A 26,949-nucleotide genomic window follows, 5' to 3' on the forward strand; every position below is an offset into this window, starting at 1 on the left:
AGAGAGAGGATGCTGAAATACTGAAGGCTGTGAAGGCTGTGCCTTGATCACAGTCAGTCCTACTATCAGCGTTAAAGATCCTGGAAATGTGCAGGTGAGCTCTTTAATTCACATCGCAATCTTTACACAAGATGCAGATCTTTAAACATCACAGATGATAATACCAGTCACTGATTTACTGCTACAGATAATTAGAAATAAGACAACACCCTGCCTTCGCTCCATCAACATCATCTGAGAGAAACTGAATATAACAAATCACACTCACTATAGCCACAATTATGCGTTTAGACATAATTTTATTATTATTGCCATGTCTATTCGTGTCAATTCAAAGCGCATCATCACTGTTGTTAGCTAATGTCAGTTAGCTCTTGGCTAGCTAATGTAGCGCGATAGTGAAAATTGAAGGGTTATGGTGGTGTCAGTGGTATTTGGAGAGAAATATGTCAGATGTGATATTTTTTGTCCTCGATACTTGTGTTGGTAGTAGATATGATTAAATAGAGGAGACATATTTATCGTATAGTTGTTAGACAGTGTAAATACGCCTGTCATCTGGTGCTGCAGAGCGCTTCAGTTCATTAAGAGTTTATAATGACCATTAAGGTGACTGAAAATCAATATTTAATTCTGTATATTAAGGCTGTTTTTTATATTTGAAGGTTTACTATTTTCTAACTTTGTCCTCTCTATATAGCAATAGCTGTAGTTTAGATATATATTTGAGCTGCATGGCAACAGCAGGTATAATTTTACATATTTTATATATAGGGTTATTTATATACATATTTTCTTTTATTTGTTTTTGCTAATTATCAATCTTTAAACATCTTTCCACCTTTCTTCCTTTCTCCATTTTGTAAATTCTCTGAGGATGTTTCATTTATTAATTATTATTTTCCCCTTCCTTTGCGGATCGACTGTTTTAGCAGAATGTAAATATAGATTTGAATCAGATGTTGACAGTTTTTCACACATAAAATGTATAGCCAGCCCTCTTTTCAATGAAAAAAAAAAGGTAAAACAGATTTTTAAAGTATTTTATTAAGAGGACACCAGCTTAATTTTGATATGCAATGAGAAGTCATTAATAAGGAAGAATGAATTAAATAAGGAAACAGAAAGAAAATAAAAAGGTAGTGAAGTCTGGGTGTGCCGGTAAGGCTTGTGAGTTTTAGTTGTCTGTTTAGTTTTAGTTGTCAGTTTCTTGTGAAAGTACAGCAGAGGCTACGTTGAGTCTAGTACACAATATTCTTTTTATCTAAATATCTCACTAAATATTATTTGTCTATGATGGACTATTTGACTGTCCTTCTGTTTCTGTTTAGTGTTGAGATAACAGTTACCAAGTAAAGAGTCATGCTATGTCAGACAATGACCTATAACCAGAGGGTGAATGTGTCCTGGCGTGTGTGAACAGGGCACATGGAGCTTCTATGGGCTGGGTCAGACTGCACGCAGTTCTATTGATTATTTGGGACAGCAGTAGTCAGAGGTGAACTGAGGTTCATGCTGCTAGATTCAGATTGTGAAATCAGAGACTGATCTATCTTAGTTGTTCTCAACTGGTGGGTTGTGACCCAAAAATGGATCACAGGTCTGTCCTGTTTGGGTCATGGATACAAAGTAATGCTAAATGCAAGTAATGCATAGTTAGCTAAATAAATACGCTTACAAAAGATTTCTAATTTTAAATAAATGCTGTTCTTTTGAAGATTTTTCAACATTTGTTTTCAACATTAATAACAAGAAATGTTTCTTGAACACCAAATCAACATAATGATTTCTGAAGGGTCATGTGATTGGAGTAATGGCTGCTGAAAATTCAGCTTTTTAAAACATTTAAAAATAGAAGAAAAAAGATGAATTGTAATATTATTTCACAATATTTGTTTTCAATATACTTTTAATCAAATAAATGCAGCCTTGGTGAGTATGAGAGACTGCTATCTAAAATGTTAACAAATCTTACCAACTCCAAACTTTTTGAACAGTAGTGTAGACTTTTAACTTATGAAGGAAGGATAAAATAATTTCCATATCTTTTGTGATTAAAGTCACAGGTGTGCATCCAATAAAACTCAGTATTTTGGCACATCTGTCACTTGGTAGACGCAGCCAACATTGACAGGTTGTGTGACATGCCTTCATCCTCAAAAATCATAACATGCTGTGTTAGGCTAATATTTTTTGCATAATATTGTGCCTTTGCAGTTAATGGTCATATGAATAATTTCAGTATTTAATTTTGGTTACATTTTTGTATGCTAAACAGTGCTGATGCTTTGTCACAGGCTTATCTGTCATGGATGCAAATATGATACCAAAATTCACCTCCAAAGACGAGGAAATTGACTTCTGGAAGGCTCTTTCACTCAAGTACAAGAAAAGGTAAGTGGCAGTGAAGTGAGCAGCATTGAGTGTTACTCGGCTCTCTGTTTTGTAGTCTGACACTTGATAGCTTTCTTTCATGTTGTCCTCAGCCTTCGCTATTCACATTGCCTTTTGGATAAACAAAACACTGCCTCTAAATGCTGGGAGTACCCATGCAACCTGTTCCCTTACATTATGAGAGCCATATCGAGGAAGTTGCTGTACGTTTGAAGGCAGTCACATTAGTATTATTCAATCTGCCACAGTGGGAATTTTCTTCAACGGGTTTAGCTTTTTGTGATTTTATATAGGCTCCCGCTGCTGATTTTACCATTGAAAAGCTCTCAGTGGTGTTGTAATCTAAAAAGATTAAACAACAAGCTTGTTGCTTGGTAAATTGCATCCCAAAGCAGCATTTCTCATTTCCAGCATGGAGTGTTTCAGACTCCCTTTGTGAAAAGAACGTTGATGTAATTATTGTTACAGTTATCTTTACAGTTAGCGTTCTTTGTGTGAACGGGCCTTACAATAGTAACTAATAGTAACTGATGACAAACAAATAGCTTTGGTTTTAAAAAAATGTGTCATATCATATGTTTAACTGCCAAATGCTTTAAAGCTGTTTTATCAAAGCACATGCTATCTCTAGTGTGGTACTTATGTTCATAACGATTTAAGACTTGCATTTGAAGCGCAGGCTCCTCTGGGTCTCGCTGACATGTGATAACTCCATCTACCCAGTTCTGACCTGCTAGTAAAACACCCTAATCAGCACTTCAGAGACTATGTAAAAATGAGTCACAGATGTTGTGATGTTGATTCTCTCCTATGCTGCCGGGGCATTACATACTTTCTGCACAGTTTTATTGGTCTCCTTGTCTCCCGGCTCACGTGGCTTTAGCATGGCTGGGTAGGGAAATATTGCCCCGATGCCATTTTTAGATCCTTCCACACCATAATGCTGGCTGGTGATTACATAAAGAGGCCCAAGGCAGTGCTCTCCCGTGGTCACTGGTACACTGTAAACAAAACTGGTTATTTACAGCAGATGCAGCCTGCCCCATTCACACTGTGCTAGTAGATCACATTCATTAAATAATGGTATAATCAGTGAGTTGTCCAAGGTTTTGGGAGCCCAGAAACTTTATTGACTTTATTGTTCTGTGCATATTTCCACTGTTAATATGCTACTGTGATGGCCTTTCATTATATTTGTAGCATTTCCTGGATTAAACTAGGAAAGAAATAATATTACATAACAATATATTCCCTTGTATTTATGGGAAATGCCAAACTGCTGTTTCTGATGACTTCTTATCAGTCTGTGTGTATGATGTGTCTTCAGAATATCCTGTACAGATAACAATGGATCTCATAGCTCTTTATTTTTGTTATTTTCAGTTGAAGAGTAGAGAGTAGTTCCTGCAGTGAGGTTTCACTGACCCCTCACAGTTATTGATTTCTAGGATCTGATTAGTTTTGTGTAACTAGAGTTTTACTTGTAGTCCAAAGTCTGTTAATTGTAGCTTCTTTTGGCTAAGAACCACCCACTTAGACAGGAAACGTAGAGTACCATTTGAAAGTTTGAGGTCGGTAAGATATTTTAATGTTTTTGAAAGAAGTCTTTGCTCACCAAGACTACATTAATTTGATCAAAAATACAGTAAAATCAGTAATATTTTAAAATATTATTACAATTTAAAGTAACAGTTTTCCATTTGAATGTATTTTAAAATAATTTTGAAACAGTAATTTATTCCTGTGATGGCAAAGCCATTACTCTAGTTACTCTGTCACATGATCCTACAGAAATCAATCTAATATGCTGATTTGGTGCTCAAGCTGCATTTGTTATTATCAATGTTGAAAATAGTTTTGCTGTTTAATATTTTTGTGGAAACTGTGTGTGTGTGTTTTCAGGATTCTTTGATGAATAGAAAGTTCAAAAGTACAGCATTTGTTAGAAAAAGAAATCATCTGTGACAATATAAATAATACTGATACATTTAATACATCCTTGTTAAATAAAAGTAATCATTTATTTAAAAAATGACTAACCTAAACTTTTGAACTATATTGTAAATTCAAATTTAAATCACCTCAGCAGAACCATAAGTGTATGGTTTGCCAGAGTTTTAATACAACTTTTGGTGTTCATTAGTGCAAGGCAAGCTCTGTTTAAGAAATAGAATATGCAAATGTTATGCATGTGTCATTAGTGATAAATGTTATCTTGTTGTGTGTGTTCAGTTATAAGGAGGCACAGGAGGAGTTGCTGGAGTTCCAAGAGGGGAGCAGAGAGCTGGAGACAGAACTGGAGACACAATTGGGCCAAGCGGAGCATCGCATCAGAGACCTGCAGGCGGACAACGAGAGACTGCAGCATGAGCTCAACTCGCTCAAGGTGAGAGTGTGTGAGCTGAACACAGACTGACTGTGTGTAAAGAACATTAAAGCGAGGACAAGTCTAATGAGTGTGTCTTTGCTTGCTCTTTCCTGTAGGAGAAGCTGGAGTATCAGTATGCTCAGAGCTATAAACAGGTCTCAGTGCTGGAGGACGACCTCAGCCAGACTCGAGGCATCAAGGAGCAGCTGCATAAATATGTCAGAGAGCTAGAGCAGGCCAATGACGACCTGGAGAGAGCTAAGAGGTCACTACTTCACCATACATTTCACTACTGTATCACAGCCAGAATGCTTCTCGAAAGATGACATAAAATGGCATTCACAATGCATTTAAAATCCATAATGTGATATAATTCCTAAAGAAATATATTCGGAGGGAAATTACACTACAGGTAAGAAGTTTTGGGTCAGTAGGATTTTTGTAAATAATTTTGAAAGATGCATTGAATTGATCAAAGATACAGTAACTGTTTTCTATTTTAATACATTTTAAAATTAATTTATTTCTGTGAAGGCAAAGCTGATTTTCAACAGCCATTACTCCAGTCTTCAGCGTCCATTGGTCCTTCAGAAATCATTCTAATATGCTGATTTGGTGCTCAACAAACATTTATCATCAAGGTTGAAAACAGGAGGGCTGCTTAATATTGAAAACTGATAGATTTATTTTTTAGAATTCTTTGATGCATAGAGGGAAGAGAAGAAGAATTTATTTTAAATAGATGGCTTTTGTAATATCATAAATGTCTTTACTGTCACTTTTGATCAATGTAATGCATCCTTGCAGAATAAAAATATTAACTATTGCTGAATTATTATTATTATTATTAACTAAAAAAATCTTACTGACCCTAAAAATTTGAAATCCCTTTGTTGTTATCAGCAAAAAAAATAGTTTAATGGAAACTGAAACTTAAATTCTGATGAAAGTTTATAAAAAAACAAGCATTCTTAAAATAATGTGCACTGATGAATTGTGCACAGTGACACATTAAGAAATTAAAATTGGCTCTATTTTGATTATATGTTGTCTTCTGCCCTGGTAGATTGTATGCCTTTCCACTATTCTGTTGTAATTTATAGTTTTATTCTGCTATGTTTTGCTACCACAGAGCCACGATTACATCTCTGGAGGACTTTGAGCAAAGGCTGAACCAGGCCATCGAGAGGAACGCCTTTCTGGAGAGTGAACTGGATGAGAAGGAGTCTCTCCTGGTGTCTGTGCAGAGACTAAAAGATGAAGCTAGAGGTATTTATCTTGTAATTACAGCTAGTTCCTCATTCCAGGCTGCTCAAGTGATGTTTACAGATCCTGTTCTTCTGTCACTAAAAAACTTTTCCTGTCTGCTTGTGGAATGAAGTCATGTTACATACTCAGACCAACATTATATTCTGCAAGTGAAAGTTACGGATCTATATTTTGCTCATTATCTTAACATGCATTTGTAGATTTGCGGCAAGAGCTTGCAGTGCGAGAGAGCCGGCCCGAGGTCACACGAATGTCGGCCCCCAGCTCTCCAACTCCAGACAATGACCAAACAGACTCCGCAGTCCAGGCCTCCCTGTCTCTGCCGGCTACACCGATCAGCAAGAACCTGGACAATACTTTCACTAGCCAGACTGGTAGACGGCTACATTTCTTTCTGAGATGTATACGATGCCACATGTGTTTGCATGACTCACTTGGTTCTTGTCTTTTGCAGCTCTGGCCAACAGCTCCACTAATGCAGCCCTCACTCCATCTGCTAGAATATCAGCGCTCAATATTGTTGGCGATTTACTGCGCAAAGTTGGGGTGTGTAAATGCTGTAGACTGTAAACTTTTGAAATATGAAAGTTATTCAGACAAATAATTGTTCCCTGTTTTGTTTGTGGATCACAGTGTGAATTTGGTGTCTAATCCAAGTGTTTGTACTGTTTCATAGGCTTTAGAGTCTAAGCTCGCAGCCTGTCGAAATTTTGCCAGGGACCAGGCAGCCAGGAAGAACTATGCCACAAACATCAACGGCAATCTGATTAACGGAGACATTTCAAATTACTCTCACTCTCTCTACACATCCTACTTTGACAAAGCGTGAGTCGGCTATTTTGTTCTGCCACAGTTCAGAAAACCCAATCAATAAACCTTTAGATGTTGATAAACAGTTACCTTATTTGATCTACGTTACCCATAATTACATTGTGTCCTAGAAATCCTCCTGGTTTCTATTGAAAGCAATTCACAGAAAGGCTATAAATAAGGATAAAAAAGGTTTCAGTACTCAATTGTTAATTTTCTTGTGTGTTTTTAATGTGAGGATTGAAATTAACTGCAGATTGATTGTAATAATGAGTTTAAGTGATGCAGGAGATCAAATTCTCTCAGACTTCTGTGTGTTTCTCTCCTCAGCAGAAGAGAGAGGGTCATTTTCCCTGCGTTGCTTCTGGGTAAATTATCCGACTAGCAGTTTTATGTGGGGGTCCATGCATGCTGGTTAACAACCCCCTACATATGACTTGGAGTATAATAATCCACTAGGTTAAGATCATATCATCTCCACTAACATCTTGGTGGTGGCTCAAATAGTCTGTGAAGGTGCACTCCATAGGTTTGCTCAAATGTGGTTAATTTAACTAAATGTGAGAGGACTGGGCCAGTGTTTTGACTCTTAGCTGAAGATTCAAAACATGAACATTCTCTAAAAAAAACAACAACAAAAAGATACATTTATGGAGTTCACCCTGAGTGCTAAACTAAGAGTTTCTCTTCTCATCTGTCTGTCGGTATGAAATGAATTACAGGATTAGACAGTTATTAGATAGATCAAGTTCATTTTTCTTATTAAAGTAAACATGAAACGAGATTTGCAACTCGCCTTACTCCATAATATGACTTACTTCATAATATCTGATTGAAACAAAATATTCAATGAAAAGAAAAAATATAGGGGGTACCTCTATGATTCATGCGGATAAGAGAAAAGTGGGCATTACTTATACTACTATTCACAAGTTAGGTCATTAAGATTTTTTTAAATAATAGAAATCTTTTGTAACATTATTATTAAGTCGTTATATCACTTTTGCTCAGTTTAATGGATCTTTGCTGAATAAAAGTATTATTTTCTTTAAAAAAAAATAAAAAATGTTTAACTGTAGTGTACCAGAACAGATCAGTAGAGCTACAGTAGCTAAACCTGAGCATTAAATGTGAAATCAGCTGAAAATAAATAGTTTCAGAGGCAAACATTTGTGAAATATTAGGAAGACTAACATTTAAAAAAAAAAAAAAAACATGAATCGAACGAGTTATGCTTAATAACACCAGGAACTCGTATTATGAAAATAAACAGAATCCATTTTAATTTCATGTTGACTTTAAGCATGTTCTTAAAAATAAGAAGCTTTATTGCCATTTTATCTATTTGAGAAGACAAAAAGAGTCATCTCAAGAATATTTGAGGGTTTATTGGATCAGGAGGAGGATCCACACCTCTACCGCAGTGTTACACGTTCACTGCAGTGCTGAATCAGTGTGTCCTGTAGCTTGAGTATCAGTGGATGGTAAAGGGCACGGAGAGGATGCCCGGGGCTTGTGTTTCTGCTGCGTAAGACCTATCAGAACTATAGATGAGCTAAGATGATGCAGAGCGTTTAGATCTGGACAACAGGCCTTCGCAGTCTCCAGTACACTTTAGTGATTTGATTTTATAATGGTGCAGTACACTTATTATGTTTGTGTGTTTCAAGGTAACACGAACAGACACAGTGAAGCGTAGCTGTTGGACGTCATCAAATTACCTTTGTACTGATGGACAGTAGAGTGTTTGTGTCTGGTGTGTCTCCGGGGGCCGTATTGAGTGGTCTGGGCTGTTTTAGACCTCTGCCTGAGAAAATCTACAGTTTCAGAGCTAGAGTTTGTTCTGCTTGCTTATCTACACCAATTCACTCTGACCTACTCGCGTGTGAGCTTTTCTACGCATATTAACTATCCATTTGGTTTCAGGGAAACCTTTCAAAAGCCCGTTTCTGTCTCATAGAGCTATTTCGTGCTAAATTCTGTGCTAGTTTATCCAGTTGGTGTGGACTGAAAAGAAATACTAGCGACAATTCTAACAGTAGTATGAATGGTCTGGAGGCTTGTATTGTACAGGGCACAAATGCCTCATTTGAAGCGTCTAACCTCAGTCTCATGTTTCTCTGAGCACAGCAGGACAGTGAACGGTTTGGACCCCGGCACCATGACGAACATCACAGCTCCGCCACGCTCCAACTCTCCATCCAGCGTGGTGCTCAGCGTGTGACCCTCAAACACACATAAACTCCATTATAACCACTTTACAGCAATATAACAATTCCTTTTAATACACTACTGAATCAAAGTCGAGATTACAGTGGGTTACATCGCGGTTAGTAATGGTAGCCCAACTGCAGCAGCACCTCATACTAGTCTCTATGTTGCAATATCCTACATTTTACTGCTGAAGTACTTGTTAATAGTTCCTAAAAAATTTATAAACCCATCTAATATATTTATGGTTACTGTTAATTTAGATTTAAGCATATATGTACATATTTATTTTAGTTTTCTCTGTTCTTTGCAAATGTGATGTCTTTTACCACGGTCCAAAAATGTATTTATTGCTATAGTGTTGGATGGAAATATGTGTGAAAGCTAAAAACAAAGGGATTTTACACTATTAATATATGTTGTGCAACACATGCAGTGTTTGTGTACAAGAAGGTAGACCTGATATATATATATATATATATATATATGATATACTGTATATTGAAGGAGAAATGAAGATGAACGGTGGAGATCTGACTATCTAGACTTACATGTGCACTTATATGTCATGAAAACTGTTTTCCAGTTTTATCCCCAATTCTTCTGTCTTTTTTTTTTCAGTAGGATCTATAGTAAGTGCTAATGTGTGCCTCTGATGGGTAAACTTCCCCCGATACGTGGCCTGGTGTCAGCGTGAAAGATATTTGGAGTTGCACATGAAAGGTGTGTTTTGGCTCCAGCAGGTTTGCATTTTAAACACTGGTTCTGTCATGTTGACAATCGACTGCTGTAGTAATAATGTATGATGCATTTGCTATTTAGTCTCAGGTTGGTTTCCCAGCCTCATAGTATTTGTTGGAATATACATACCTTATTTTTTCTCCTTGTTGTGAATGACAAATCTTATTCATTTTGGTTTGAATAGTGCAATGTGTTCTAAAAGCACTTTTTGTTACTTTTGTGTGCTCAAATAAATGGTAGTTTTCTCACAAGTCTGTGTTATTGTAACGAACACAAAAATGTTAACTGTGGTGTTACCACTGAAAAATGTTACAGTTAAAAGGACTTCAGAATAAGGCTTTTATGCCAGCCAGTGTTATTGTAGTATTATTTATATATACTATTATAGTATCTATTAATATTTCAAAATATTTTTATAGATTCAGTTTTCTTTTTAATTCTAGTAATTAGTAATTTTAGTAAATATTAAGTTATAGTAATTTTATGTGCTTTTTATTGGTCTTGTACTTGTCTTGTTATACTTGTATTTGGTTTATTTTTATTTCAGTTTTAGTAATTTTAGTACTTCAACTTTTTAGCACTTTCAACTTTCCTAATTTTCAGTTATGTTTTTATCTAATATTTTAATTTCAGCTTTATTAAAATGAACAAAAACTATTTTTAGCAGATTTAGTTAACAATAACAACACTGATGCCAGCTGCAGTGTAACAATAGAAGAAATTTAGAATAAGGCTTTATTGCCAACTGCACAGTGTAACAACATTTTTAATATTCAAAAAAATTGTTTAAATGGGACATAACATATTCAAAAAATTAAGCAAATTAATTTTTTTTAGGTTTTTAACTTTTAACTAGGTCTTTTCTTTTGTAATATTCATAAATTGTTTGATAAATAAAATATTCTTTTTTTAATATATATTTTCAATCAAATCCAAGTAGATTTTGTCAGTGGCAGGAATGAGGCACATACATATTTATTTGGCCCACTAATAATTACCACCATTTGCATCTTACATTTGTGTAATGTATAATCCTCTTGCAAATCCAGCCGTTACAGCTAAATATGATCAAGGCAATCAATTCAAATCATTGCTTGCTATATCACTCTTAGACTTTCCATGCAACTTCTGTCCCATTACAGCAATAACAGAACAATCAAGGAAAAGTTTTATAACACTTCACAAATCCTTATAGGCAAAAATGTCCCATGTTGTCTTCAGTGTTGGTTTCCTGCAGTCTTCCATTCAGTCGTCTCACCTGTCCCCTGCACTCTTCTCTGCATGCTCATCTATTTGTCTCCTCCTCCTCTCCAGCACCTCCAGCCGTTTGGCCTCATTGCGGGATCGTTCCTGCTCCCTGAGATCTGCCAGGTCCTCCATGAACAAATGTCTTCATGCATAAGGCAGAATAATGATATGAATGAGCAGACCCAACAGCAAAGATCTTATTTAGTTACAACGCTTGTAGGCAGCACTATAATGATAATCATTTAAAAAGCATTACATTGCATGCATTTATTCTGCAATTAATTCACAATAACTGCAATTTAGTATCATTTAATTTTCTACATTTACTTTGCAGTTCAGGTTTAACCACTTAGCATACACTGTTTAGTCCATTATTTCAGATGTTCAGTTATTCTGCTAGAATGTTCAGCATTCGAATGTACAGTAACCAACACAGATGACGCCTGTACTGAATCACAACTAGTTTTGTTCACACATAATTGCATACTGAATCTCAGACTAATCAAACACACCTTAACCAGGTAATCAAAGCCTTCGGATTCTTGGAATGATCCTTATATATGTTATTATATTTGATCATGTATCCGCATGTGTTTTGTCAGGACTCGTTTTAACACGGCCAAACTGCACAATATTGTGTATTGTTTTATAGTCTAAACACTATTATATACAGATGTGCACGTTGTGTCAATGTCAAGGGGGTGTGTTATCTCACCTATTCAGAAATGCCGTGGCCAAACCTACTAGCAGTGTCCCAAAAAGAATCGGTTTTGTGAGGCGCTTTCCAGTGGACAGTTTGGACTGTTTCATGCTGAAATTGTATAGTTCGTGTAAGCAAGCAGACAAAACAGCAAAAGTCTCAGCGAAACTAATTCTGACCTCCACACGGATGAATATATAATACTGCACATATCAACCCCAAGCATTACTTCCGGCTCGTGCGTTCAAAAATAGATTACTTAATTTATTCGCGATATTGCCTTAAGAATCAGGGCGATGTTCTGAATAATTTACACAGTAAAATGTTTTGTTATTATATGATACTTATACGCACATTAATGAGGGGGATCAAAGGAACTCCAGATGACGGGGGAAGTATTTACTGACGGACCAGACGCGCAGAGCATGTGATGCGAAACTCCTCATTGAACAAATCATGACATTCTGGATTAAATGTATCTGGATTTACTATCCGTATACAGACCGTTTCTGTAAATATGCAATTCAAAGTTTATTGCAGAAGCAAGATTGACTTTCGTCAGCGTTATTCTGCACAAGTATCGTTACGTTGACACTTGCATCAGTCTCATATCGTCTTTATTGCTATTATTGTTGTCTATCAGTCTGTTACATCAGTAAAACAAACCTTTTGTTTTATACGGTGTAATAAAACAGTATAACGAACTTTCTTGTAATGTAATATAGGCAGAGCTGGGTAGTAACTGATTACATAATCTGGATTACGTTTTTTTTAAAATTCCAAAAATAGTACTTGTAATTAGATTAAATTACATTTTAAAATACTCGTAATCAGACTATAGTTACTTTTTTATTGATTACATGATTACATATTATTCATACAATAGCAATAAATTATTCAAAATTGATTGATTCTCCCTAATTCCTCTTTTTCATCTTTTACGTGTTCCTTTCTAAAATATCCTACCGGTTATACATTATACATTAGAAAGTCCTCCAGTTTTGTGGACATTCACACAAAGACCAGTCAGGGTCAGGTGGCTGTAATTACACGGCCAACTGAGAGGCCACACAGCATTTGACCACTGGATTTACAAAAATCATTTCAGTTTGAAGTGTTTTCTCAACATTTCTTGCATTAACTACTGATGAACACCTTCATTTTTATTTGAATTATCTTAAATTAAATTATTTATTTTTTAGTAAGTGTTTTATTTTGATAGTTGTTATTTTAATTTTACATTTTTATGATTTAATTATTAGCTTTTCATTAAACTCTCGAACCCACTGTAGTTCTTTCAAGAGCCCCGTTTGGGAAACCTTGACGTAATGTAATGTTTAGTGTACTTCATTATGTTAATAACAAAACAAAAAAAATATTTAAATAAACTTTTTCTTTGCATTTTTATATCAATATGGTACAAGATTATCCTATTTAAATCAAAATGATAAACGAGTTAGGTCAAAAGTAATCTAAAAGTAATCAAAAAGTAGTCCGATTATATTACCTAAAATGTGTAATGTAATGGATTGTTACTAACTACATTTTTTTTCATGTAATTTGGAATCAGTAACGGATTACAATTTTCAAGTAATCTACCCAGCTCTTATTAAAGTATATTTGTATTACAGTTCTATCTGTCTGTCCATCAGTATTACACACTGACAGTCGGTTGGTCTGTCTGTAGGTGTTAAACCCATGTTACCCATGATTCCTCTGTGATGGCAGGAAAGAATCACTTCTCAGTGTCTGACAGGTTTGAGTACCTGCAGGGTCTGGTCACAGAGTTTCAGGACACTGACAGTGAGGGTATGACAATGTTTGCAGACACGCTACATATTTAAATATTTGTGCTTGAAGCAGTTTGCACATGCTATATTCCTTTACTTGACAGACTATAATCAGTACATAGAGTTATTATTTACAGCTGTCTTTCTAAAAAAAGGTATTAGGTTGTCTGAAAACTGTCACATCATTTGTTTCTTGGCAGAGGCTAAAGAGCAAGTGCTGGCAAACCTGGCCAACTTTGCCTACAATCCATCCAACATTGAAGCGCTGCGATTGCTCCAGATCAATGAGCTCTTCCTGGACATGCTGACAGAAGAGAATGAGAACTTTGTGGAGTTTGGAATTGGTTCGTATCAGTGGCGGCTCGTGGGTTTTAAAATAGAGGAGGCACACTAATTGTATTGGTCTGGGATCCCTGCCGATTATTATTATTATTATTATTTGCTTAATCACTTTAAAATGGCTTTTTGGTTGCTTTTAGTCAGAAAACGTAAAGAAAACGACATACATACAGCAGCGGCAGATGTTCAAACTAATAGCACGTAATTTACGTCTCTGTGATGATTGGTTGATATCAGAAAAGAGGCTAGCCTAAAGGGAGGCTAAAATACACATTCTGAGACATGAACTGAAATGAATTGTGAATTTTATTACCATTAAATCGTCCTCCCATTTTCACCTCAAAATTATGGGGAAGCTGTGCCTCCCCCGACGAACCGCCACTGGTTAGTATAGCTGTTGTAATAGCTGTTATTATAATCTATTCACGTGAACCAACAGTGTTTGAAATCCTACAGGTGGTTTGTGTAACCTCAGTATGGAGCGGGAGTCCCGTGATCTGATCCTGCAAAGCGGCGGAGTCCCATTAGTGATATTCTGCCTGTCGAGTAACACAGATGAGACGGTTCTCTCTGCCATCACGACATTAATGAACCTCACCACAGCAACCTCGCGCGCTGAGACCACAGACAGTGCAGTGGTGCAGTGCATGCTATGAGGTGTATTTTGTGCATCTGCTTTGCAAACTAAGCAATCAGTCGTGTCGATCGTCGCGTACTTTTCCGTGAGCAGAAGTCGTGAATATCCTTCAAAGCTACGTCCGCCACGACGTCACCGCGCACTTTGAGCCATACACTGTCTTTAATACAGGACATTTTGCATTGTTGAACTGTTAACATCATGTGACTGTTTATGCTATGTGCTATACTATTGAATAAATGTGTATTTGGGTAAGACCAGAGCATGAATATTCAACGGCTCTGGGTTATTTAATGGAAAGTTCCTACAAGCAACAGTAATATCACAATGTTTTTACACAGCTAACATTAACTACTCAAAATTCTGCATAAATATGCAATGTCACATAACAGACAGACAATTATTAGACATTATGTCTTTTCTGACGCAGTCCCTACCATTACACTTTATTCACAGCAATAACAACAGCAACAATACAATAACATACTAGTTAATATATGTTATACTACTAGATAAGCAAACATATGTATTATTTTTTCCGGTACAAGGTTACTTCAGACCACACAGCGCAGACGTCACGTAGCTTCACACGTAGCTTCTCACGCGATAAGTGGGGCGACGAAAGTGTCACGCTTCTTATCACACGTCATTGTTCACGACTTCTGCTCACGGAAAAGTACGCGACGATCGACACGACTGATTGCTTAGTTTGCAAAGCAGATGCACAAAATACACCTCATAAAATTGCACAAAATACACCTCATAGCATGCTGCGCTTCTCCCTCACACAGAACCCGCGCCTCAGAACCTGGCGTCTGTCTTCCTGGAGGAAGCCCGAGAGGAACTGCAGGGACAAAGCCAATCAGCGGTGGGGATTCCACTTCCAAAGAACCGAAGACTTTTGTTTTTGAATGTAATTGTTCCTGGACAATCTGTAAATGCTGAAATTGTCATTTAAGATTATTTTGAAAATAAAAGATTATTTTCTTAATAAATCTGGTTCAGGTTCAAATATGTACACATATGTATATGTACGTGTATATATGCAAATTCATTATATAGTATGATATAGATAGATAGATAGATAGATAGATGAATGACTAGATGGATGGAAAGATAGATTGAACAGACAAACAAACACCCAATACCAAGTCTCTCTTTCCGGTTTTGAACGAAGTCTCTTTATTTGATAAAAAAAATCCAGTAAAAACAGTAATATTGTGGAAAATTTAAAAGAACAGTTACATAATATTTTATATATATATATATATATATATATATATAATTTTATTAAAATTTAATTTATTCCTGTGAATTTTCAGCATCATTACAGTCTTCAGTGTCACGTGATCCTTCAGAAATCATTTTAATACGCTAATTTGGTTCTCAATAAATATTTATTATCATCAATGTTGCAAACAGTGATGCTGATATAGTTTTTTTTTTAACCGATACTTTTTTCAGAATTCTTTGATAAATAAAAACTTCAAAAGAACAGCATTTATTTAAAAAATAAATTTTCTGTAACATTACATATGTCTTTCCTGTCAATTTTTGATCAATTTAATGCTTCCTTGCTGAATAAATGTATTAATTTCTTTCCAAAAATATTTTTTTTACTGACCTCAAGGCTAGTGTATATTTATAGTAATTGCATTCAAAATAGGCTTTCTTCTGAATACAAACAATTATGAACAAAGAACCAGATGCTGATATTGTTATTCTACTAATGGACACATGGGGGAGACTCCTAACATATTTAAGACTTTCACTCATTGGTAGATTCCAAATTAAGTGATCCATTTACTGGAAGCAATGATGCCTTAAATCAATGTTCATTTTATGAAATATATTACACAGGCAAGCGAATGCATCCCATAATGATCTTGAGAAGCATGCAGTGAATGACGGATTCCATTTTTAGCTGCTAGGAAATTTTCAAAGAATGTCTGGGGTTTTGTCCAGCACTTTGGTTTAAAGTCTCACCCTAAACGATCCACACGAAACTATGTGTTAGTCCAAACCAGAGTAGCCATTACTTTCCAGCAGACCCATTAGAATGCTGAGAGAGACGACCTCTCTCCTCTTTCCATATGGTCTCAATACCAGCATCAAAATGTTCACATCACAAGCCAAGCAGGAAAGCACCGAGGCCTAAATGAACACCGACACGGCACACCTGAGATCACAATGAGGGAAAGTACCTCAATGCCAACAAAAAGACTAGAATTGTGCCTAAAATACCCTATTTTCAGATATTTCAGGAACATAAAATGTAGAATATCTGTACTTCAGATTGAATATGGAGCAGATGTGCACAGAAACCAAACAAGATAATTAACCTTTAATGTTGCTCAAAGAAAAAAAAAAGATTTTTTTTTACAACATTTTGAACATTTTAGTGAACATATAAACTCATCTACCTAAAAGTCTTAGTGTAACCATGCATATTTTGGATACCAATTTCCTATGATTATAATTGGTTCATATGAATTACTTGGTTTCAAATACAATTCAGAACAAAATAAAGACAATTAAGAAACGATACGTGTAGAAATGCCACCGGCAGCTTTTTAGAAACAGTATGGTAACATAACAGGGAATAATCAACAATGTATAAAACATAACATTTAATTATAAACATGGCTTGTAAAACAATGAAATCTCAATATATTTGAGTAACTCAAAAGTCCCGAGGTTGATGTCCTGCTTGTAAATGTTTTTAAAAATACCACAGGTGCTTTAGCGATCACAGTCCAAGCAGTTTTTCTATCTGCTCGCGCAGGTTGTACTTCTGGATCTGAGAGAGAAAATAAACAGTCGTAGTGCTATTGAAGGGTTCAATCTGTCCACAGCAAACCACAAGCCTTTAAAATCAAAGGTGACACAGCAGACCTCGAATGTCTGAAACCACTTCAGAGGGTTTCATGCAGACGGGGAAATTGCTTGAATTTCTTCTGTCTAGAAACTAATGTGAATCCACCCAGGAAAACACCATTTGAACATTTTCTTCATATTTAACATGATGTACCCACCGAGATACAGAGAGGAGTGGTGACAAAGTAAAGAGAGATTCATTCAGAACATGACTTCCTCTGGACTAAATGAATCATCGGAATTGTTTATTTTTTATTATTATTTCATTATCACGGTTACAGCAACTTTCATATTGTTTCATATCACTTACCTTGCCTGTGACAGTCAGAGGATATCCCTGAACAAACGTTACATAGCGTGGCACCTTGTAATGGGCAAGCTGTGAAAAACAACAGTAGTATTTAAATGGCAGCTGCATACTGTACATGTGCTGGTGAACCAATGAAACCATTGTTATTTAAGTATCTTTGAGATACTATTAAAGCTTTTATAAATATATATATTTGTTTTTTTAGTCAAGCTAGTAGTCTTTTTTTTTTCATTTGTATTAGTTTCTTTTATGATATTTATGAATTTTACTTCAGTTTTAGTTATTTTAGTAAGTCAAGTTGAACTTAATGAAAGTGAAAGTAAGGAAAATGTTTTTATGGTTTTAGTTTACTATAATAACCCTGGATGACACAGATATTCTGACCTTTCCTTTGCAGTAGGCCTTGATCTCTTCTGCAGTGCATTCCTGACCAGCCTTGAGCCTAATGCAAGCACAAACTTCCTCACCCATTCTCTCATCCTTCACTCCAACCACCTGTTTGGAAAACACAGAGAGAACATGCTTTTCTACACTGCAAAAATGATTTTCTTTCCTCAGGATTTTGTCTTGTTTTCAAGTGAAAATGACATATTTTATCAGAATGAAGAGACTTCATGCTTAAAACAAGAAAAAATGTGTCCATGGGGTAAAAAAAAGCTATTTTCTTACCTCATTAGCAGATATTTTTTTGTGTTTTACTAAATTTTGATACATTTTTCAGAAAACAAGTAATATCTCTAATTTTGCCTCTCAAGAAAATCTATCTAGATGTAAGAATGTTTAGATATTTATACCAGAAAACATTTCAAAAATAAGAGGAAGAAAATCATTTTTTGCAGTGTAGTGTAGACCATATTTCTTTCTTCAACATAAATTGGAGGTTAAAGGAATAGTTGATGAAAATGATCAAACAGCTACAGGTAAATAAATAGTTGATGAGAATTATCAAGTGCTAAAGTTACACAAATGTCTCTGGATAACATTGTTTACTTGTGCTTCTTGAATTTGAGGGTGTGTGTGCAGAAACTGTTCGATTTCAGCAGGGTAGATGTTTTCTCCTCCTCGGATGATCAAGTCCTTGATGCGTCCTTCTATTTTGCAGTATCCGTACCCGTCCAAACTGGCAATGTCACTGTATCAGATCACAGTCATTGAGGACTGTTTGCAATGAATCCTGAATATTAACCATGTTTATATCTAGTAAGAGAGGAAAAAATTCCAATGCACTTACCCAGTCTTGTACCAGCGATCTTTTGTGATGCACTCCTGGGTCTTTTCATCATCTTTCCAGTATTCCAGCATCACGCAGTATCCCCTGATCATCAGCTCTCCCTGAGCACCCAGAGGCACGATCTCTCCTGTAGTAGGGTTCACTACTTTTGCCTAATGGAGAAACAACCATTCAGTGTGCTACAACTGACTATAAATATGCATGCAGAACATCTTTATCTAGTATTGTGTACAAAATGAACCTCAGTGTGGGGGCAAATACATCCAGCAGTCTCTGTCTTTCGCTCCATGCTGTCAATTGGAAAGCCGCAGAATGTCACAGGGCTGTTTTCGGTTGTGCCGTACCCAATCTGTTCCAAAAGAGATTGAAGCTCTTCACCAGATAGCACAAATAAACATTCAAACTTAGTGCCTAATTCATCATTTTGTGAGAATGTCTAGAACCTACACAGGGGTAAAAATAACACTAATGAAAATGCTTAAATTTAGCATTTTTAAAACATTATATATACACACACAATATAAATATTTTTTTAATAATGTATTATTTTATTATTATGTTTTACTAATTATAACTTATTTAAAAATATTTATAATAAAAATATTGAATTGATAATTTAAAGGGGTCATATGATGTTGCTACAAAGAACCTTATTTTGTGTATTTGGTGTAATGAAATGTGTTTATGTGGTTTAAGGTTCAAAAAACACATTATTTTCCACATAGTGTACATTATTGTTTCTCCTCTATGCCCCGCCTTTCTGAAACACATCGATTTCTGATAACACTAACGAAAATGCTTCAACTTAGCATTAAAAGTGTAATATATTGTTAATATTTTATATACATACTGTAAATGTTTCATATAATTTATTATTTTATTATTATATTTTATTCATTTGTTATTTTATATTGTTAAATTTATTTATATTTATAATAAATTATACTGAACTGATCATTTATATAAAATGTTTCTTATAATAAAAATACTTCAGTTTAGCATATTTAAAATATAATGTAATTTTACATGAATAAATTACATATATATTTTTATTTAAAAATGTATTTTATTATCATAATTTATTATATATAATGATACTGAACTGATAAACTAATATAAAATAAATCAAGTAAAAATAAACGGATATAAAAAAAAATCGAATGATATTAAATTGATACATTTAAATCCCCCCACCCCTCTCCTTGCTTGATCAAACTAATTTTACCAATAAAAAGTACAGAATCTGAAATATCATAAAATGTCTTCGTTTTACTCTTCTTCTTTTTTTCTCCATGATTGAAAATATATTTTAAACCCTAGATTTTGGATTCCACTGTATATGTTAAGGTTTGTGGAACTAACCTCTGATTTCTATGCCATTAAACTCGTTTAAATTTCAGTCAGTGTGCTTATATTACTCGTTTTGCACAGCCGAATGTGGTAAAGGCCTTTAGCTAACATTTTTCCACAAACTAGCCTAATGGCAAGCAGACAGCTGAATCAGGCCTGGGAGGCAGGTGAGGTATGTGGTGCGCACCTGAGAACTGGCACACCAGCTGTTGTTCTCTCGCTTTACAGTATCGCTTCAGGCTAAAACAAATCTTCCAAAAAACGAAGTAGATAATGTGCACTGGAAACAATTCATCACAGTGTCTTTAAAGAGACATAACCTCATCACGGCACAGGATGTCAATTTATGTTTACCAAACTGAATTACTGCCAGCTGTTGAGGTGAGACTGTGACGTGCCAGACATTTATAATGTTTGTTTGGAACATTTTAAGTGATTTTAAGTGAGTCATGAGCTTTTGAACTCAATAAGTAAATAAAAAAAAACTGTATGCATCATCTTTAATAACCATGATTTCAGTGTCAAATATCAGATATTAAACTTTGCTCACCACAATACCTACTACTAGCCAAACACTAGCTACTTGCTGGGCAGTATTTGCACAATCTAGTGTGAATGTGGACAATACCAAGACATACACTTTGCCGATAAAATGTTACATTTGTTAAGCAAACACTAGATTCCGCCTAACCTGAGAAAAGCTGAGGCGCTCATAAACAGATCTGAGGACTATCAGGTCTTTGAACCAAAAAGGAACAAGGACAAAACATTTGTTACACATATTCCAACCTCAGTTGGCCACTGTGAAAAAGTTTGTTGAAGCATGTGGAAAAAAAACACTGGGTGATTCCACAGTGCACTTTATTATACGTTTTTTTTTTTTTTGTTAAATTGAATACTGGACATAGTTGAAATGAAAAGAGACATTTATGCAGAGCAATGCACCTCTCTACTCCATGAAACGCTCCACTGCAGACAAAAGAAAAACCTCCATTTCCATTGTTGTGATGTGATACCAGCCAAACATCTGGCGGTGATTATATGTTATAAAACGTCCCTTTCCTCCTTCTGCTGACTAAAAACAATGGAAATGTCTGGCACGACACACAGTCTCACCTAAACCTCATGAGATTTGGCTGCGCACAAATTAGCCTATGAAATGAGAGACTAAAAATAAAAATACAATCACATTTCAGACCTTTGAACTTGTTTGTATTGACCATGTAATGAGAACCTTCTTATGTATTTTAAAGGTAGAAATAATTTTTTTTTATTAAAACAGAAACAATCAGAACTTAAATGTCTCACATATCAGGTTTGTGAAAATTGGTGAAAATCACGATTATAATTACAGAAAATTTTCAATGCATCTACATATGAAGGATTAAAAAAAATAGACCGAACGAATTGTATGAGTCTGATCTTTGAAATGACTTTCATGATCTAGTCGTTGTGGTTCTTGAGTGGAAGGGAATATTAGTGAATAATGACTTAAATTGTGAACTGTTTGTCAGAGAGAAAGTCATCTTATGGCTTGAGAAGACTGTCTGTAGGCAAATGGATTAATTTTATTATACTGTCCTTTATGAATCAATGTGTAACTAGTTTTTTTTTTTTTTGTAATAATGTATGAGGTAAAGCCACTGTGGGGAGAACTCGAATGTGCAGAAAATGTTGGGAAACCAAATAACTTAGAGGTCCTGGAGGATTTTTGTCAAGGAGAGTGGACAATTTCACCTATCAGGACAAAACAGGGACTCATACACAACATACATATGTTGAATCCTTGTTCCTTTTTTGGTTCAAAGACCTGATAGTCTTCATACATACAGTGATGCTTGAGGTATAAAAAAAATCACAATATTAAAAGGTATATAAACTTTCTGAACAGTAAGTTCAGTTATCCTTTTGTCTTCTGGAATATATGTAAATATGTTATATCAAATAGCTTCATTAGAGAAGTTCTAAAGAAAAAATGTTATTTTATAATCTGTAATAAATAAATAAATATCTAGAAAATTCTGCACGGGCCATGTAAAGTTAGAAGCAAAACTGTATAATAACTACTAAATAAATAAATAAATGTTTAATTTCTTTTAATATCTTGCAGATTCTGAAATGGCTATGTAATATTAAGAGCAAAACTGTAATAAATAAATAAATGTTTAATTTATTTTTAAGAAAAATCTTGCCGATTTAGTCATTGCTATGTAATGTTAAGAGCAAACTGTATTATAAACAATAAATAAATAAACATTTACATTTATTTTTAATAAATATCTTACAAATTTTGCAATGGCTATGTAAAGTTAAGAGCAGAACTGCATTATAAGCATTATTTAAATACATAGATATTTAAAATTAATTTTAATAAATTGCTATGTAACATTAAGAGCAGAACTCTTATAAACACACAGAAACTATTATAAACACCCATCCGTTCAGCTTTCTTCCCTCCTTTCCTCTGACTCCTCCAGCCCTCTCTCTCTGCACTCTCACACACTTCCTCTCTTTACTCTGAGGTTGTGTGGACCACTTTTGCTGTCTGTATATGTTCCTGCTGCAAGAGTTGGAGTAAAGATAAAAGAAGACCAACAGCCAGACAGCATAAAGCAGTGGACTGATCAGCACAGCGTCATCATGTACAGTTTCAGCTTCCTACTGGTGCTAGTGTGCCTACAGGTTTGCGTCCCCTTTGTGTTTGGTGCGCCTACTCAATGCCCAAGCCAGTGCCACTGCCATGGGGACCTGCAACATGTTATCTGTGACAACGTCGGGCTGAAGAAGATCCCCCGCATATCTGAGGCCACCCGTCTCCTAAACCTGCAACGCAACAACTTGGGAAATCTCCCAACCGGGGGCTTCAGCGAGATGAAGGGGCTCATTTCTCTTCACCTGCAGCACTGTCAGAGCCGAGAGATCTCCAGCCAGGCTTTCAAAGGACTGAAGAAACTTATCTACCTCTACTTGTCTAACAATGAGATCAGCACCATCAAACCAGGTGCTTTTGAGGACCTGACCGAACTGACCTATCTCTACTTGGACGGTAACCAAATTACAAGTCTTCCGAAGGGCATCTTTTCTCCCATGATCAACCTCTTTATCCTGCAGCTCGACAACAACAAGCTTCGAGAGCTGCAGCCTGGTACTTTCACAGGTGCTAGTGATCTCCGATGGCTTTACATGAGTGGCAACGAGTTGAGCTCCATACAGCCAGGTTCTTTTGATGAAGTGGAGAACCTGGCCATTCTAACTCTGGACCATAACAAGCTGTCCACCTACCCTCTCCTGGCTATGAGCAAGCTCCGTGTGGTGGAGGAGCTCAACCTGTCCAAAAACCCTCTCAGCCTCATCCCTGACCATGCTTTCCGGAGCTTTGGCCGCTACATGGAGAAGCTCCATCTAAATGACATGAGCCTGGAGAAGGTAAGTCTGTGACATACTGTAGCAGTTATTTTGTGGATTAAACACTTAAAATGTAGAATAAAACATGAGAATCAAGACTCTGATTAATGACTATGTTTTATTTTATTATTTATATTATTATTAATATATAAAATGAATTATTTTAAATTATTCATATTATTTCTATATACACAAACGTGTGTAAAAACACATCAACAAGCATCGGTGCCATGCAGCTGGTCAGTGTTGTTTGTATGACAGAAAAGGGAAAAAATAACCACTCTCCCCTCGCGTGTGGATATTTTTAGGGTCTATTTGCTTAAAAAAAGTGTTATTTTGAGACCCAAGTTTTTTCCTCTCACTTGGTGCACCATGTAAACAGGTCAGCAAGGGTTAGCAGACAGGTAAATAGTGACAGGGTGTTCGGTTGCCCATGAAGAGAGGTATTTTAGGCTGAAGTTGCCTCACCTAAATGGACAATTCATCCCAATTCCGGAATTTCTGGCAGAAGAGCAGGTCGATGGAGGAGTGGACAGACAGAAAAAGTGAAAACAACCCTTCCATTGATCCATCCTCCATCGCCTCAAATTACCAAACTCTCCACGTCTCTTGCCTTCTGAGTGGAAATTTCCAAAATGTCCCTTCAATAAGTGCATCTTTTCTACGCTTACATAACACACCCACACACACACACTATGTGTACACTTTCTAAGCCCCTCAACCGTGGTCTTCCTATAAAGCAGACACCATGCAGACCAGTACATCTAACACCTGGGTGAAGTTTTTAGCAGTCCTGCATACGCTTATGAAGTTTGATGGAGGGCTGGAAGGAAAGTGCGGAGAGGTTTACATAAGCCCTGGCACATAGGACAGCATGAGAGAGGCCTTTCATGTGGAAAAAAGCCCTCAGTCCAGCATCCATGAGTCTGCTTTAGATATTAAGAGTGACTTTGAATGCTAACCGTAAGGATATTCTTAAAAGCAGTGAGTTGTAACGTGCTATCGACTAAACAACTGTATATCTGTCCTTTCTACCCATCAAGTTCTCCAATGCTGCCTTTGAGGGAGTGACAGCTCTCAGATCTCTGCACCTTGAGAACAACAAGCTAAAATCACTGCCGAGCAGCCTTGAGTTCAGCACCCTCCAGAACATCACTCTGTTTAACAACCCCTGGAGCTGCACCTGCCAGTTAGCAAACCTCAAAAAGTAAGAGACAACAAAAGATAACTTCAAACATAACTGGATTTAAGTTTGATGTAGTCTATAAAAATAAATTATGCCTTTCATTTTTACTTCATGGCTTCATTCAAGTCAACATGAAATCAAAATCGAACCTATTTACTTTCCTAATTCACATTTCTGATATCATCGTCATTGATATTGTGAACATGCTGACATCACTAAGGCTGTGTGAGCTAATATATAATATTAACCAAAATAGCCAAATAGCAATTGAGTCACTGTTGGAGAAAATTCACATTCATTCTGCTATGCAATGCCCACTTTTTACTATCCAATCAATTCTTGACAAAAAGTCCCGTCCCATATATTTTATCTTGCTGAATATCTAGTTTTACTCTGAAATAAGTCAAATGAACAAACAGCTGACATTAACTTTAATGGTTCTTAAGATTTACTCTAAATGCTTGGATTTGCTTGTACAGATGGTTGGACACTAGCCGCCATCGCCCTGATGCAGTTTGTGCTTCTCCTGGAAGTCAGAAAGGAAAGCAAATAAGAGACAGCACTGCTTTCACCCGCTGCAAGGCAAAGACAAAGAAGGCCAGGAAGGGAGCACGGCTTTGAGATGGTGAGCAGCCCTGTTATTTCCACTCTCACAAATTTAGAATCTTAACACAAACCTAAAAAGTGAAAACATTACAAATGACATTAAATATAAATGGCTTCCTTAATAAGCAATATTCCTCTAGTTCAGTGGTTCATAACCAGGGGGCCAGGGCCTACTAAACAGCCTCTGCAAACTTTACATTTATATTTATGCATTTGGCTTTCATCCAAAGTGGCTTACATTGCATTCAAGGTACACATTTTATCAGTTCTTGCTTTCCCTGTGAATCGAACACATGACTTTGGCTTCACTAGTGCATGCACTACTGTTTGAGCTACAGGAAGGTCATTACTTCCAGGGAGCTTCCAATAAATATTACAATTATTTAAATGTATCTATATTAACAATCTTAATAATAAAAAACACCTAAAATAAAGATGTACAACATTAAACTGACACCATATTTTTATTACAACAATAGTAGCAGAGGTACATCAGCTTATATAGAAGGGCCTTTGAATATTGTCTTGGACAAGAGAGACTTGGAGTCCAAAAGGTTGAAACCCACTAGTCTAAAACACAATATTATTGTAACATTGTAAAATTATTAAGTAAATTTAAAATTAATTATTAGTATTTGCAAGAAAGCTGAGATTAAAGTCAAAGTTCACCAAGGAATTTTTGTTATTTAAAGCCGGACACCAGAAGTCAATTACAAAATGATAACCAGCTACTAAACATTACTAAGATTATACCAAACATTACTAAACAACCAAGTCTTTCGGATGAGACGTTAAACCGAGGTCCTGACTCTCTGTGGTCATTAAAAATCCCAGGATGTCTTTCGAAAAAGAGTAGGGGTGTAACCCCGGCATCCTGGCCAAATTTGCCCATTGGCCTCTGACCATCATGGCCTCCTAACCATCCCCATATCTGCTGATTGCCTTCATCACTCTGTCTCCACTCCACCAATAAGCTGGTGTGTGGTGGGCGTTCTGGCGCAATATGGCTGCCGTCGCATCATCCAGGTGGATGCTGCATACTGGTGGTGGTTGAGGAGATTCCCCCCTTCTATGTAAAGCGCTTTGAGTGCCCAGAAAAGCGCTATATAAATGTAAAGAATTATTATTATTATTATTATTAATTATTAAGTCTTCCAGTCCAGACCCATCTATGGTTTATGTGGTCCACAGAGGTCTTGTAAATGAGACCACATGATTACGGCTCCAGCTATGATCATAAAAATTAGACATTAATCACAGTCCTCAGTATGACAACTAGCCTCTTTCCACATGACTTGCAAATGTAAATAAATTAGAAAGGAGAAAAAAGGGTAAATAACTAGTCTCAAGGGTTCTCTGTGATACATGGAGTAAGAAACCACTGCTCTCCCATAATCTCTATAAAAGACCTTTTCATCAGGAGATACTCATGAGATTCACTGCTCAAGTGCTTCCACAAGTCCTGAGAGACCACCGC

At 36.0% G+C, this 26,949-nt stretch overlaps 3 protein-coding genes and 1 pseudogene across 5 annotated transcripts in view; 3 read left to right on the plus strand and 1 right to left on the minus strand.

The window, feature by feature from the left end:
- Positions 1-9,842, plus strand: LOC107727307 (nuclear distribution protein nudE-like 1-A). 3 transcript variants are annotated; one of them, XM_016537142.1, is made up of 10 exons: positions 1-94; positions 2,298-2,394; positions 4,627-4,780; positions 4,879-5,027; positions 5,895-6,031; positions 6,232-6,405; positions 6,486-6,577; positions 6,708-6,856; positions 7,175-7,209; positions 8,972-9,054. In XM_016537142.1, exons 2-10 carry the CDS (start codon positions 2,309-2,311, stop codon positions 8,980-8,982), a joined length of 987 nt encoding a protein of 328 aa, XP_016392628.1. In that variant the 5' UTR covers positions 1-94; positions 2,298-2,308; the 3' UTR covers positions 8,983-9,054. The 3 variants fall into 3 exon arrangements, with proteins under 3 accessions (XP_016392628.1, XP_016392626.1, XP_016392627.1); XM_016537140.1 differs by lacking the exon at positions 7,175-7,209 and having other exon boundaries at positions 8,972-9,842; XM_016537141.1 differs by lacking the exon at positions 7,175-7,209 and having other exon boundaries at positions 8,975-9,842.
- Positions 2,765-26,949, plus strand: part of LOC107727306 (chondroadherin-like) — a 25,144-nt gene continuing 959 nt past the window's right edge. The window contains exons 1-5 of the mRNA XM_016537139.1: positions 2,765-2,768; positions 10,458-10,465; positions 22,874-23,701; positions 24,724-24,887; positions 25,346-25,491. Coding sequence (XP_016392625.1) covers positions 22,916-23,701; positions 24,724-24,887; positions 25,346-25,487 — 1,092 coding nt within the window. The 5' untranslated portion in view covers positions 2,765-2,768; positions 10,458-10,465; positions 22,874-22,915 and the 3' untranslated portion in view covers positions 25,488-25,491. The remainder of the gene's footprint in view (positions 2,769-10,457; positions 10,466-22,873; positions 23,702-24,723; positions 24,888-25,345; positions 25,492-26,949) is intronic.
- On the plus strand, positions 13,463-15,465 carry LOC107727290 (armadillo repeat-containing protein 7-like; annotated as a pseudogene).
- LOC107727305 (acyl-CoA synthetase family member 2, mitochondrial-like) overlaps positions 17,043-26,949 on the minus strand; it is a 20,636-nt gene continuing 10,729 nt past the window's right edge. The window contains exons 12-17 of the mRNA XM_016537138.1: positions 19,167-19,274; positions 18,926-19,077; positions 18,685-18,826; positions 18,079-18,189; positions 17,695-17,763; positions 17,043-17,307 (exon numbers count right to left, since the gene is read on the minus strand). Of these exons, the coding sequence (XP_016392624.1) occupies positions 17,257-17,307; positions 17,695-17,763; positions 18,079-18,189; positions 18,685-18,826; positions 18,926-19,077; positions 19,167-19,274 (633 nt within the window). The 3' untranslated portion in view covers positions 17,043-17,256. The remainder of the gene's footprint in view (positions 17,308-17,694; positions 17,764-18,078; positions 18,190-18,684; positions 18,827-18,925; positions 19,078-19,166; positions 19,275-26,949) is intronic.

This window comes from Sinocyclocheilus rhinocerous, unplaced genomic scaffold, assembly GCF_001515625.1.
Source record: "Sinocyclocheilus rhinocerous isolate Xijiao unplaced genomic scaffold, SAMN03320098_v1.1 scaffold186, whole genome shotgun sequence".
Taxonomy (NCBI): Eukaryota; Metazoa; Chordata; class Actinopteri; order Cypriniformes; family Cyprinidae; genus Sinocyclocheilus; species Sinocyclocheilus rhinocerous.

What these genes read in the sequence shown, in the direction of transcription:
- LOC107727307 (XM_016537140.1), top strand. Translation starts at nt 2,309, where the DNA reads ATGGATGCAAATATGATACCAAAATTCACCTCCAAAGACGAGGAAATT. An exon ending in ATGAGCTCAACTCGCTCAAG is followed by an intron (nt 4,781 to 4,878) that starts GTGAGAGTGTGT and finishes TCTTTCCTGTAG; the next exon opens with GAGAAGCTGGAGTATCAGTA. An exon ending in ACTAAAAGATGAAGCTAGAG is followed by an intron (nt 6,032 to 6,231) that starts GTATTTATCTTG and finishes ATGCATTTGTAG; the next exon opens with ATTTGCGGCAAGAGCTTGCA.